Source organism: Muntiacus reevesi, chromosome 1, assembly GCF_963930625.1.
Source record: "Muntiacus reevesi chromosome 1, mMunRee1.1, whole genome shotgun sequence".
Taxonomy (NCBI): Eukaryota; Metazoa; Chordata; class Mammalia; order Artiodactyla; family Cervidae; genus Muntiacus; species Muntiacus reevesi.
Genome location: NC_089249.1, coordinates 134676723 through 134689316, shown reverse-complemented (window position 1 = coordinate 134689316; position 12594 = coordinate 134676723). Strand labels below are relative to the sequence as shown.

Sequence of the window (12594 nt, the reverse complement as noted above, 5' to 3'; positions counted from 1 at the left end):
TTAGGGAAGAGAAGGACCATAAGAGCTTAAGAGAAGGTAATGGGAATCTACAAGAGAAGCCACCTCAATGAGAAGCCCAGGCACAGCAACTAGAGTAGCCCTGACACACTGCAACTAGAGAAAGCCTGCACGCAGCAACAAAGACCCCACACAGCCAAAAATATTTTTTAAAAAAGGGAGTAAGCACATGCTAAAAACACCTTTCCTCTATATCGCTAAGTCATAAAAGCCTCTGAATAGCAAAGTCGTCATCATCAGGCCCCTTCTAAAACTCTATTCTGAAATTAAAATCTAAGGTAATTTCTATCATAAGAAAAACATAGGAAAAAAGAAGAAAAACATAGGAAAAGAAATTTGCAATGATTAATTTAGCAATCTAATTATAATACATAGTTCTGATAATCTAGTCATTATTAAAACAGGTGCCCATGTACTCATGATTGCTATCATATATCCAATTTCTCAGCCAAATGAAAAATCCCTTCAGCCCCAAATTATACAAATATTGCAAAATCAAAACTTACTAAATCTTCTAAGTTGGAAAGTTGTTCAAACCCCTCTGGTATGCAAGTGAGTTCATTATGCTGGAGATACAGGCCCTTCAGATTTCTTAGATTTGTAATTTCTTCAGGGAGTATTTTCAGCTTGTTATGGCTATTGATTGATAAAACAAATGCTGAATAATTTGGTGACAACAAAATAAATACTTAACAAGGCGTTTCTGCTAATCAAATACCTGGGCTCATTAAAAAAAAGTCAAGTAAGGTTACTAATTTTAAGTACTTATCAAACTTTACATCCTAAAAGGATACACCCATTAAAATGACAGTAATGTAATCAAATTGAGTGTTTCAAAGAAATAAAGATTTTGATGCAAAGATATAATTTGTGAAATTTTGATTGGTTCCTTTTAATCAACTTCATTTTACATGCAAGGTGAAAGAATACATTGGACTCTAAATTTTCACACTCTGTCAGAGTTTTAAGATTTTGACAAAGACGCATACACACACTACAATGAAGTCACATTTTACATGGGGATTAGGCTTCAATCTAGCACTCAAGACAAAAATAGGTATTTCTATTTGAGGGCCTAGCATATCCAGTTGAATGTATAATATGCAACTCCAACCTTATTTGTACTGAATCATTATTTTCAGTTCAGTCCTGCAGAGATTCCAGTTTATTGGTGTAGAAGTCCCAAGTCACTTAGAATAATACATTCCCTGATAATTAAGAGATGATTTAACTTGTTCTTAGATTCATGCCAACTACTTGCTTGGGAATTCTACTCTACTGTCTAACCATACACAGTTTCTTCACAAATAACTGGCAGGAAATGGGAAATATAAGCATATAACAATGACCTTAAATTATAATAAAACTAGCTGGAATAAAAATGCCAAAAAATGTTTTCTAAAATATGAACCACCAAAAATTACTAGAAATTGGTTGACACTGTCCGTTACTTAATTGCAATCTTTGCATATCTGACAGGAATCTAGTTGGGCAAAAATGTAATTTTTGCTATATATTTTCCTTTCCCTCTTATTATATTCCCTCCATCCTAACATTCATATCCTTAAGTGCTAGAAGCTAAAGCTAAAGCCACCCACACCTGCTACACACTCTTTCTTCTCCTCTCAACCCTGCCCACGCTTCTTTTTGCAGAGCACATCTATGCCTTTGGCTTGCAACGGGAAGAGGTCCTGTTGCACGACTAAACAACAGGCATCTTCACTAACTGTCCTAAACAATTCTGGGTACAGATATTTTTGTTAATTTACGGTAATTTTTCATCAAATAAAGACTGTTATTTGAAAACTGTTCTCCCTCAAACTAGTTAACTTCAGAAAACTAAGACTTGATCATGCTATGTTAGACAGATCAATAACCATACCTATTTTATAAGCCACAGTTTCACAAACAATGTTTAACACTTAAACCCTTTTAATTTTTCTCCTAAATTAAACCATCCCTAATCCCTTTTCCACAGTGTACATATAACATATAAGGCAGTAACTTTTCTTGAAAGTCTGAATGCATACTGAAGGGCAAACAGAGGTAGCTGGAGTCTCAGCTGGCTGGTCTCCCGTGTACCTATCAAAGCATACCAGAGGCATACCCATGGAATCTCAGGAGTCCTCACAAAGGTTTAAAAACTAATATCAAAAAATGTGAAATTTTCCTCACTGATGAAAAAAATTGTTTTAAATTTCTTCCTACTGTTTAACACACATATATCTTAGATTATCAAAGTAACATAAAACTTGCAATGTCAACAAAGATTTTGAAAATAACCACTAAAAATTACTTCACAAAAAATATAGTTTTTTTTTTTAATTGGTATTAAATTTGTAAAACCAGAAAACATGTAGGCCATTCTAAAACAAAAAATAAAATAATCGGAGAGTTAAAGCTTAAAATTCTTATCCTGTTTAATCACTTTCTGAGATAATATAAAAATATTTTTACATGTTAGAAAAAATGTTAGAAAAAGTTTTTAAAGAATATTAGATTTATACCTTTATACAAGCAATACTGAAATAAGTTTAAATTTTACCTGACATTAAGTTTCTGAAGATTTTCTAACTCTCTTATAGCAGAAGGAAGGGATGTCAGCTGATTATCATGTATCTGAAAGTTATTAAAAGACACAGTCAATATCTTACTCTTATAAATAACCATAAACTTTGTTACTGCAAAATATTCGCTGACAATACTCTAATTATTCTAATTCAATAGTACTGCTGGACTATTGGTAATTTGTTCTGACTATAGAAGAGAAAAAGGAGTTTGAAACTGACCACATTGCTGTTCAGAGATCATGAAGTGATAAGACATTAATTTTAAATACTACAGCTAAAAAAACGAAACTTCACCTCACTGAGTGAAATTTCAATCTCAAATGAGAGACGAGAGGGTTAGAATGTATAGCCCTCTGTTGGTATGATTATGCCAACATTTACAAAAAATAAATGAGGAGGAAGATTTCTTCTCTCATTTTTTTACAGAATCATATTGTTTTCAAGGTAAAAGGAACCTTCAAGAGAACACCTACACCAACTGATTCATTTTACAAATGAAGAAAATAAAAACTTCTCTAGAAATCTGACTACATCCAACTTTTTCAGGCAAAAACTGGAAGATTTTTGGTGATCCTAAGTAAAACAGTGGATTGTGATACAGAAGTCTGTGGATTGTGAAATAAACTACTCATGTTTCACTTTACCACATGACATAGCAACTAGGGACTAAAAACCAAGTCCCTGACTAAATCCACAAAAACTTAAGCCCAATAATTTAAGTCAGTATTGGAGATAAGTAACAAAACAATAATAATAACCTTAAGTACTTGCTTTAATGTCTAGAATAATAATGATCATAAAAAAATAGCAATAAAAAAAAGGACAAGCAGCAGAAGCCACTAGTTAAACATTAATTCTAATTCTGTTTGTATGCGTTAACACATTTAATTCAAAGATAGGCAGTACTAACAGTCTCGATTTATAGATATGGAAACTGACGCACAGAGAGGCAGCTGTCCCGAGATCACACAGCTAGCAAGCAGCAGTCGGAACTGGAAGCCTGAGGTTCTGATTCTGCATTCTTAACCATGATGCTTTGTCTAACACAGTAATTTTGTTATTCTTCTTGCACTCTACCAATTGGGTTTTCTGCTTCTCAAAGTCTAAACTTAGTTTCAGAGTCTTTTCAAACAAAAGACTCATAAATCAACTTACATCAAGAACAGTCAGTGCAGGAAGGAGTCGGAGGTCATCAGTAAGTGACTGAAGTTTATTATTTGATATGATTAGTTTGGTCAAATCCGTCTGCTCCCACCATCGCTCAGAGGCATTGAAAGAAAGATTCTGATTAGCTTCCTCAGGGATATCCACATTTATTCTCCAAACACACTGAGGCACTATATCCACCATACCACACCAAAAAAAAGGAAAGAAAAAAAGAAATCAGATACTAAGGACATAAGTTGATAACAGCTATTCAAGTTATCTACTGAAATTTCTGAAACATTAAAAACTTTCAAGTAAATCAAACAAATAGCAATGAATTACAACAACATTAAAGTGAAAGTTTGATTTTATTCCAAAACAGAACAGGGGATATGTATTTTTCATATTAGATCTCACTTTTATCTTCATTCAACTATATTTACTATATACATTTCCTGCATAGCACATAGTGGTTGGATATATAACACAAATAAAGAATGGGCTGTATCTTTATGCTACCATAACAGAGAAGATATGGAAATCAAATGAACAAACTCCTCTATCTCATAACAACTCCATGAGACAGGTGTTATGACTATTCTCACTTTATACATGAGAGAAATGGGACACAGATTGAATGTATCATTTGCCCCAAGTTATACAGATAGACAAGATTAAACCCTGGAAAAGCTAAACTATCTTGCTTCTCAGTGAATATTTGGAAGGTATATCTGACTCCCCTGACTGCTCTCTATTTTATCTGATACACAACACAACATTGTTACTCTTGCTGCAGCAAATGCAGCAATTCCTTTGACACAGCAAATAAGTCTGTACAAGTTAAACAGAAAGAGTTCAGGTTCACCACTATTAAACTGTAGCTCCAGAAGGTATTAACTTGCTTCAGAGCTACAGCAAATGTGTTGTCGCACATTGCATCCATGAAAGAAATTGAATTTGCCATTTACAACAATCCCACAAAGAAAATTCCAGGCCCAGATGGCTTCACTGGTGAAATTTAGCAGACATTTAGAGTAGAAATACTACTAATTCTACAGAGCCTTTCAGAAAATAAAGGAAATAAAAACTCCCAACTCATTTTATGAAGTCAGCATTATTCTGATACCAAAATCAGAGGCATTAAAAACAGAGGGTTACTCCAAAAAACAAAAACTACTACATCTAAACATCATGACCAAGCAGGAGTTGTATCAGGAATGCAAGGCTGCTTTAACATTTGACAATCAAAATTCCTTTGCTCCCTGAAACTTTAGTAGACTAAACCATCTGGGTCCAATCAATAAGTATATTCCAGAACACACTTAGTTTTTGGGAATAATTCATTTATCTACTTATTTCTTCCACAAATGTTTAATAAGAATCTACTATGTACCAAGCACGACTTTGAGTGCTAAGGACACAATGAGCAAAATGAAAGTCCCTGACCACATGCAAGCAATATTCTAGCAGAGGGCAGAGAAGACAATAAACAAATAAATACAGAATACAGATTCTGCTAATAATAAATGCTATTAAAAAGAGGTTAGAGAATACAATGTTAGCAAGAGAATTTATTATAGATAGGGCAGTGAGGAAGGACCTATATAAGCAGACTCCTTGAGGAAGTCAAGAAGTGAACCCTAGTCAGGTATCATGTAGAAAGTTCCAGGCTCTGGAATAAGCATGTGTACAAGCACAAGCGTAATTTTAAAATATTTATGTTCCCACTGATTAAAACTTTTTCTAGGTAGAGCAGAGATTTTATCATATTTCCTTTCATTCAGCAAGTATTTGTTTGCATGGTCAACTCTATCCATGGCACAATTTTAAAAAAGCAATCATTACAAGGAAATGAAATCTTTTAACTCCAGATGGCCTAAAACCTAAATATAAGTAAAGGAAAACATTACAAGAATAAAGCCATAATCTCTCTCTCCCCACTTTCCACGCCCTCCCTTCACAACAGAAAATCAGAAGAGCATCTGACTATAATTCACTCATGGTATCCAGATTTGTGCATTCGAACGTTACTAGATTTTCAGGATGGCCCCAAATTTACTTTGTGTGGCATCCATCTTGATCTTCAATTTAGGAAATATGCTAAATATTCCTTGTATTTAGGATTCTGTTCACATGCAGGCAGAAAAGGGACTTGAACAGAGAACAGTGTCATTTACTCTAAATGCACAAAAGAGCAGTTCAAATACAGAATTTTGGCGTTGGTAAATGACCTAAGAGATTAAATTAAGAGGAACAAACGGCCAAAGAAACAAAGCATGTGCCCATTATGCGACAGCTAATTTAGTCAAACCATTATGTTGTTTATCCGACAGAATGTGGGAATCCCAGAAAGCGCCCCGTTTAAATTTTGGCCATGTTCCCAGCACATTCCCTGCACCAGACATTTCCTGGAACGAAAAGTAGAAACCGAACGAGCTGACCGAACCAGTGGAGATGTGATAAAAGCCCAAATTCCAGCACCGGGATTCTGGCTAGGATACGGAGCCAAAGGTAGCCAAAGCCAGGCCAGAGGAAAAAGAGGCTACCAGGGGCAAGTCCTTTGTGCCAAGTCGCACAAACGGGTCGTACCTCTGGACCTTACCTTCGCTGAGGTTGCGGCCCGACAGATTTAACTGGCCGCTCTTCCTCGCCGCCTTTAAGAGTCCCTGGGGTACGCAGGCACTGCAGTCTCTGCTCTCAGTGCGGAAACCCGCTCGGGTATCCCGCCCCGCTATCCCCTTCAGCCGCGACATGTTCAAAGCCCGGGGCTCCGCAGCAGAGTCCCGCCCGTGACGCTTAACGGTGGCGCCACTGGGCCGCCCCGCCCCTATCGGGAGCGCGCGCGGCGTGCGCCGGGCCTTCGCTCTCTGCGGCGCGACTCGGTTGTCGTCATCGCCAGCGCCTGGGGCAGGAGGACAGAGGAGCCCTACCCGTTGCCGGTGCCGGCCTTGTGTTTTGGAATTACTTCGCTCAAGTAAGTGCGTTTAACGGGCTGAAGAACGGTGTTGAGTTTACTATGTGTATTATTACTGCGACTGCAATCTTCTCTTTTGTGCTCCCGTGGCGGCGAGGGTGTCAGAAATGGATAACCTTTTCTGCGCCTCTTGCCTGGCCGGAACGTGGGCCTTGACTAAAACTTGAGACCTGGGCGCGGTCTGCAGCCTCTCTGGACCCCTGCCTGTGTTGCCGCTTGTGGTGCTGGCGCCAGATCTCCGTTCCGCGTAGGAAGTAAAACTGATTTCGGTTCTTCTGATCTCTACTCCGACTCTTTAGCATTAGTGCGTCTTGATTGTTGTTGCTTGGAATTTGTAGCCCAGCACAGGAGACAGTGTGAAATGGAAGGGTTGGCCACAGAGAAGGGAAGAGAGAAAAAAAAAAATAGAGCTTCATAATAAATGTTGTCTCTACCGGACAGTTGAGAGGAGCCCAATGTAAGCGCGAGCTTGAGTGTAGCGAGAAAAGCTTGCTCTTCGGCGCTCGAAAGATAGGAGTTCGAATCCCAGCTGCTTCTGTAGCGTACCAGCTGTGTAACTTTAGGCAAGTTTGCTTGACAGCTTTTAAAGTTAATTCCTTTTTCGTTAATTTAGGGTTAATCATTTCTCTCTCATTCGATTTTTTAAATAATTAAGTGAAAATAAAGTTTTAAATATTGAGCGCTTGGTGGGAAAAGGAACGCCATCCAGTTCGGAATGGAAGATGAAAATTTTGTTCAAAGTCGATTATCTTGGGAAGTTAGTTTCTATCTGAAATTTAAAGCTGTAATGAATCATTCAATATGTAATTAACAACTCATCATCTTTAGTATTGCCTTGGGTGGTAGATTTTTCTTTTGCCTAAAGTAATTGTCTTAAAACCATACATCAGGAAATACTCTTCTAAGCCCCCTCAACTAGGCTGGAGATCTTTAGACTATTTAAAAGGTAATATGACGGCCCGCTAACAAATTCTGCACCACACACAGTTTTTGCTGAGTCTAGGTTCTTGCCAACCTTAAATTTGGCTTCTATTCCCCCACCCTCTCGATTATTTTTCTTAATTCTCTGGAGTGCTTTGCATCCAAAGTGAGCAGCATTACTAGTAATTACACTCCTAAGCAAGGAAAGGTGGTTTTGAAGCAAGGAATATAGTAGTTTTTGCAAGATCACTAATAACACCCAATAAGTTGAGGGTGGAAGGGATTAAGAAACTTGCCTAAGGTCACAAGTTTCTATAACTGGTGTGACCAAGCATTTGAACCTAGCTCTCTTAACCTTTCTTGTTAATCACTAGCATAGTGGCTTTTATTTCATCATTTTCAACTGGTTTTTGTCCTGCAACCATTTTTAGGAAGACTTCAATTATGTTTTAAGAGATAATTATTAGAGAAAACTCTTATTTTCTCTTTTTTAGGGTGTAGAAGCCTACCTTTGGAGGATTAATTGCTTGAATGTAAAAATTTACAGTAGCCACCTCTCCCCCTTAAAACTCTTTCATAGCTCAGCATTTTTTTTTAATTACAGGCAAGGTATAGTTTTTTGATTTATTGTGCTTTTACTTGACGTTAAATATTTCATTATTGACATCTAATTATAGTATTATATTGAAACTGTTGCATTTTGTATGAGAAGCATATTCTAACTAATGGCAGAGTAATTCTGAAAAATCCATGTGACTGCACGCTTGTGGTAAACTTCAATAGATACAAATTGACATGTATAAAAATTTAACAAGTATGTCTATAGTACACCATGTATTATACCTGTGTAGCAAGTGCAGATTGAACAAGTAAAGGTGAAAATTATTACCTCAAGCAGTCAGGAAAATCATGGGTTTTGTCTCAAATTGATGCAAACTGAAAGTTTATTAACTTGAACTTTAGGAGAAAGTGTAGTTATGTATAGTTATATTTGTGGGAATTAGCATTGTATATACATTGTAATGCTTCGGAAAGAATACATTAAAACGAAAAAACCAATCCTTTTTCAACACTGGCATGGAAGCTAAAGTATTTGCTTTTTAAAAAAAAAAAATGATTATTAAAACAATGTGAAACGTATATCCTGTACAAGGGCTGGAGACTGCATAGTTATCTTTATAATAGAATTTTCCTAACTACAATTTATTATATTCATTTTATTAAAGTATGGAAGGCTTCACTCTTCTAGCTTTGCTAAATGAAAACGGAAAATGAAGAAGTCAAATATATATTGAGCTTAAGAATTAGATCAGCCAAAGATAATGTTCTGTCTTATAACAGAAAGTAAGACTTATCAAAGTAAGGTAGAGCGGCTTGTCACTGCCACTAAAATTTCATAAGATGTTAAAACATGGCTGTGTTATTCTTATGAACACTGCTATATGTTAGATATTGTCAGCGTTGAAAGGTACATTTGATAAGATGAATTTATTGAGGCAGATTGAAAAATTGTGACAAAGGAAAATGGCATTAATTTGTGCACATTTTTAAGCACAATTTTTTAAATGTCATCAGGAGCTAAGTGAATTTGATTGCAGGCAAAACGTCTGGGAAGTTTTCTTTTTCTGTAAAATGGCAGATTTAGATTTAGCTTGTATTGAATCAGTATAATGTTCACCTTTCAGAATATTGCCTTATCTATGAGAACTGCTATTTTATACTAAAGTTATTTATTAAGAGAATGCTCTACTTTTTAACAGTCATTATTGACAAGCTGATGTACCTGACAGGTATTGCTAATTAAGTATTCTGAGTTGAATGTTTTATATTCTCATATACTTATTATTCAGAATTTTCTTTCTGTGTTTGTCCTTACTCTATAAATAAATTGGTTTTAATTGTCAAAATGGAGAGCAAATTATTTTGCACATGGACTGGTCATGTTTTAAATATTCAGCTTCAAATGGTGCTTGTTACATGTCTTTAGTTTCCTTTGAAAATTGCATTTTGGACATTTGTTTTCTATTTAAACTTAAAACTGCCAGCTTTTAAAAGTAGTCAGTAAAAAATAAGTAAAGAAAAGTAGTCAGTAGAAAACATACTATTTCCTTGAAGGTAGTATATATTTTGCATATTTATCCATAGTTTCAACTGTGGCTTTGACTTGTATTTTATTTTTACTGGAGCTGTGTGTGGTAATTTTTTCTGAAGACAGTGCGTTTTACTTAGATTGTTCATTTGTATATCCTTCGTATGCTCCCCTTGTTTCTCTTCTTAGTTTTGAATCAGGAAGCAGTAAATTTGTTCTAGGAGGTTTAATATTTGATATAAATGTTGTCTTCTATTTCTCTCTACTTTCAGTGTAAAAGTCCACTAGATTTAGGAAAATATTTTTACTTTTCCTCTTATAAAGAGGCTTTTACATTGCTACTGTTTTTCGCATGAAGTGGAGGAAGCAGGGCTTTTTTTTAAAGTTTTTATATCTTGATTACTTTTAGTGTTTTTTGTTTGCTTAAGTCTATCTGTTGAAAATAAGAAGTTAAAACAGAGGTTTTAAAGCAGTCTTGCTTATGTCATTAAATAAGAAGCACTTATGGCATTATTTCTTTTTCTACAATCAGCTGAAAATGTTTCCATTATCCCTGAAAAGTGAAAGTGAAAGTCACTCAGTCCTGTCCAACTCTTTGCAACTCCCTGGACTACAGTCCATGGAATTCTCCAGGCCAGAATACTGGAGTGGGTAGCCTCTCCCTTCTCCAGGGAATTTCACAACCCAGGTCTCCGGAATTGTAGGTGGATTCATTATCGCTAGAGATTCTTAACTCCTAACATTTAATAGCTATTTTCTTGCTTGTTTTTCCATGATTAATGTGATCTGTGACTTAAAGTCTTAATTTTAACATTAATTGTATAGGTTTTATGATTTTGTTTATCTTAAAGTAGTAAAGTAATAATAGAGATAAAATTAGGACACTAACCCTGAGAATGTACTTCATATCATTCTTTGTGTTAACAAAGACAAAATCAATACCAAATAAATGTTTTTTTAAATCATTTTAATCAAAATCTACTATTTTAATATTTGACTTTATATCATTCCTGCCAACATTAGATTTGTCTAATAGACAAATTTGCTTAATAATTATACATGGTAAATGTTGTTCTGTATGAGCAAACGTCCCCAACAGCTTTAATAAGACAAGATATGACTCCTGAGACTTTATTCTTAATACCAACTTAAGTTGATAAGGGGAAAAATATTAATTTGATAGTTTGTTGAGATTCACAACTAATAGATTTTTATTTAAAAATTTGATTGTAAATTTGCAGATGGGATATTTATATTCACAATTGCAGTTAAGATAAATGCTAGCTTAACTTTCAAAATACCTTGAACTGTCCACTACTTTTTTTTAATCATTTTTTTCCCCACCCTTTAAAATATTACAGTTACTTATACTTACGTGATTTGAATGGTACTATTATTGCCACAGAGGGGTGTGTTAAAATCCTAGTGAACATTTAAATACTTGGTTCTCACAATACAAATCTGTGAAACCAGAGCTTTTGCTTTTCATCTTTCTAGAGATAACATGTTTTCCACTTGTCAATAAATTTACCTGTCATTTAATAGAGAAGAAGGCAATGGCATCCCGCTCCAGTATCGTTTTCTAGAGAATCCCATGGACAGAGGAGCATGGTGGGCTACAATCCATGGGGTTGCAGAGTCAGACTCGACTGAGTGACTTACACACACACACACACACACACACACAACTTTAACTTTTTTTCCATTTTAGAGCTGCTGATTTTTTTGCTTCTCTTTTGATTCCTCATTTCCTAAAAAGTTATCTTTCCCCCATCTGGTCCTTCCTTCAGAATAATTTGATCAATGTCTCCACGTGCTTTAGACTTCTACATGAGCCAATTATGGCTTGAAACTAATAGTTGTTCATAGTTAAAAGTAGATGGAAATTGAAGGGAAAAATCATTGTGGTCTTTAGCGTTAGCATGTGTCAGAAATTCAGTTTATTTTGTGTTTTTACTAATGTTTGCCTTTTTATTTTTCCGATCTGTGCTTTGGTTACTTGATAGTCTGTTGCTCCAACCCATGTCAGTGTACTTTTAAAATTGATCAAGTTTATGTGTAGTTGTTTGTCTTTTGAAAATTAGAATAGTGAGTGATCTTGCTCTAAAAATAGAGACAAGTAATTGAGCCCTTCCTAGAAGTTTTCCGTGAAGCATTTGCATTTTATCAAAAAAGGAATGTTTGGTTTAGCTATCATCTATTTACACATACTATTGGTAAAGTGCTACTTTAGGAACAAAGTGAATATGAAAATCTGAAATTTGTTGTCGTGTTTCCTTTGCGGCACCCTCTTAAGAGAGAAAGAACAACTAATAATAGTGCACTTCACATGTTGACTACCACTTACAAAGTATTTTCGCATTTGACAGTAATGCTCTAAGGTTAGACAGAAGTATTACTGTTATTATTCATCTATTAAAAGAAGAGGAAGTTGAACACAGACTTTTTTGTAATGATATATTCCATTTGTTGAGTACCTGTGTGCTGGGCACTGTGGTATGTGTTTGATATCCATAATACTTTATAATCTTTTTAAAGAGAATATACCACCAAAAACCTATATTAGAATGTGAGCTCTTCCCAATATATAAATTAACTCTTCTGATTCATATCTTTCATGTGAATGATAAAGTAGAAATAGTTCAAGGTACTAGCCTAAAATAGGGTGGTATAAAATAGAATCCAGGTGAGGTTACCGTTTTTCAAACTAAAAGTTTTTAAATTGTAGAGTAGGAATAATAGTTGATTTTTTTTCTAAGCATTTGTATTAATATTCTCCTTTCATCCAAAAGACAACCCAGTGAGGTGGGCTTTATTTTTCAAATGAGGAAATTGAAGCACAAAGTAATAAGCCAGAGATTGTAATATCTTAATTG

General features: G+C 35.2%; 2 protein-coding genes across 4 annotated transcripts in view; one reads left to right on the top strand and one right to left on the bottom strand.

The window, feature by feature from the left end:
• The window catches only part of LRRC40 (leucine rich repeat containing 40), a 38018-nt gene extending 31493 nt beyond the window's left edge, over positions 1–6525 (bottom strand). The window contains exons 1-4 of the mRNA XM_065911163.1: positions 6337–6525; positions 3744–3925; positions 2564–2637; positions 525–654 (exon numbers count right to left, since the gene is read on the bottom strand). Coding sequence (XP_065767235.1) covers positions 525–654; positions 2564–2637; positions 3744–3925; positions 6337–6487 — 537 coding nt within the window. The 5' untranslated portion in view covers positions 6488–6525. The remainder of the gene's footprint in view (positions 1–524; positions 655–2563; positions 2638–3743; positions 3926–6336) is intronic.
• A 95-nt stretch (positions 6526–6620) lies between these two features.
• SRSF11 (serine and arginine rich splicing factor 11) overlaps positions 6621–12594 on the top strand; it is a 50167-nt gene continuing 44193 nt past the window's right edge. For 2 of the 3 annotated variants that reach the window (XM_065911128.1, XM_065911090.1), the window contains exon 1: positions 6621–6708. The gene's annotated coding sequence lies outside the window, so the exon portion shown is untranslated. The remainder of the gene's footprint in view (positions 6709–12594) is intronic. The other variant, XM_065911082.1, reaches the window with a different exon arrangement.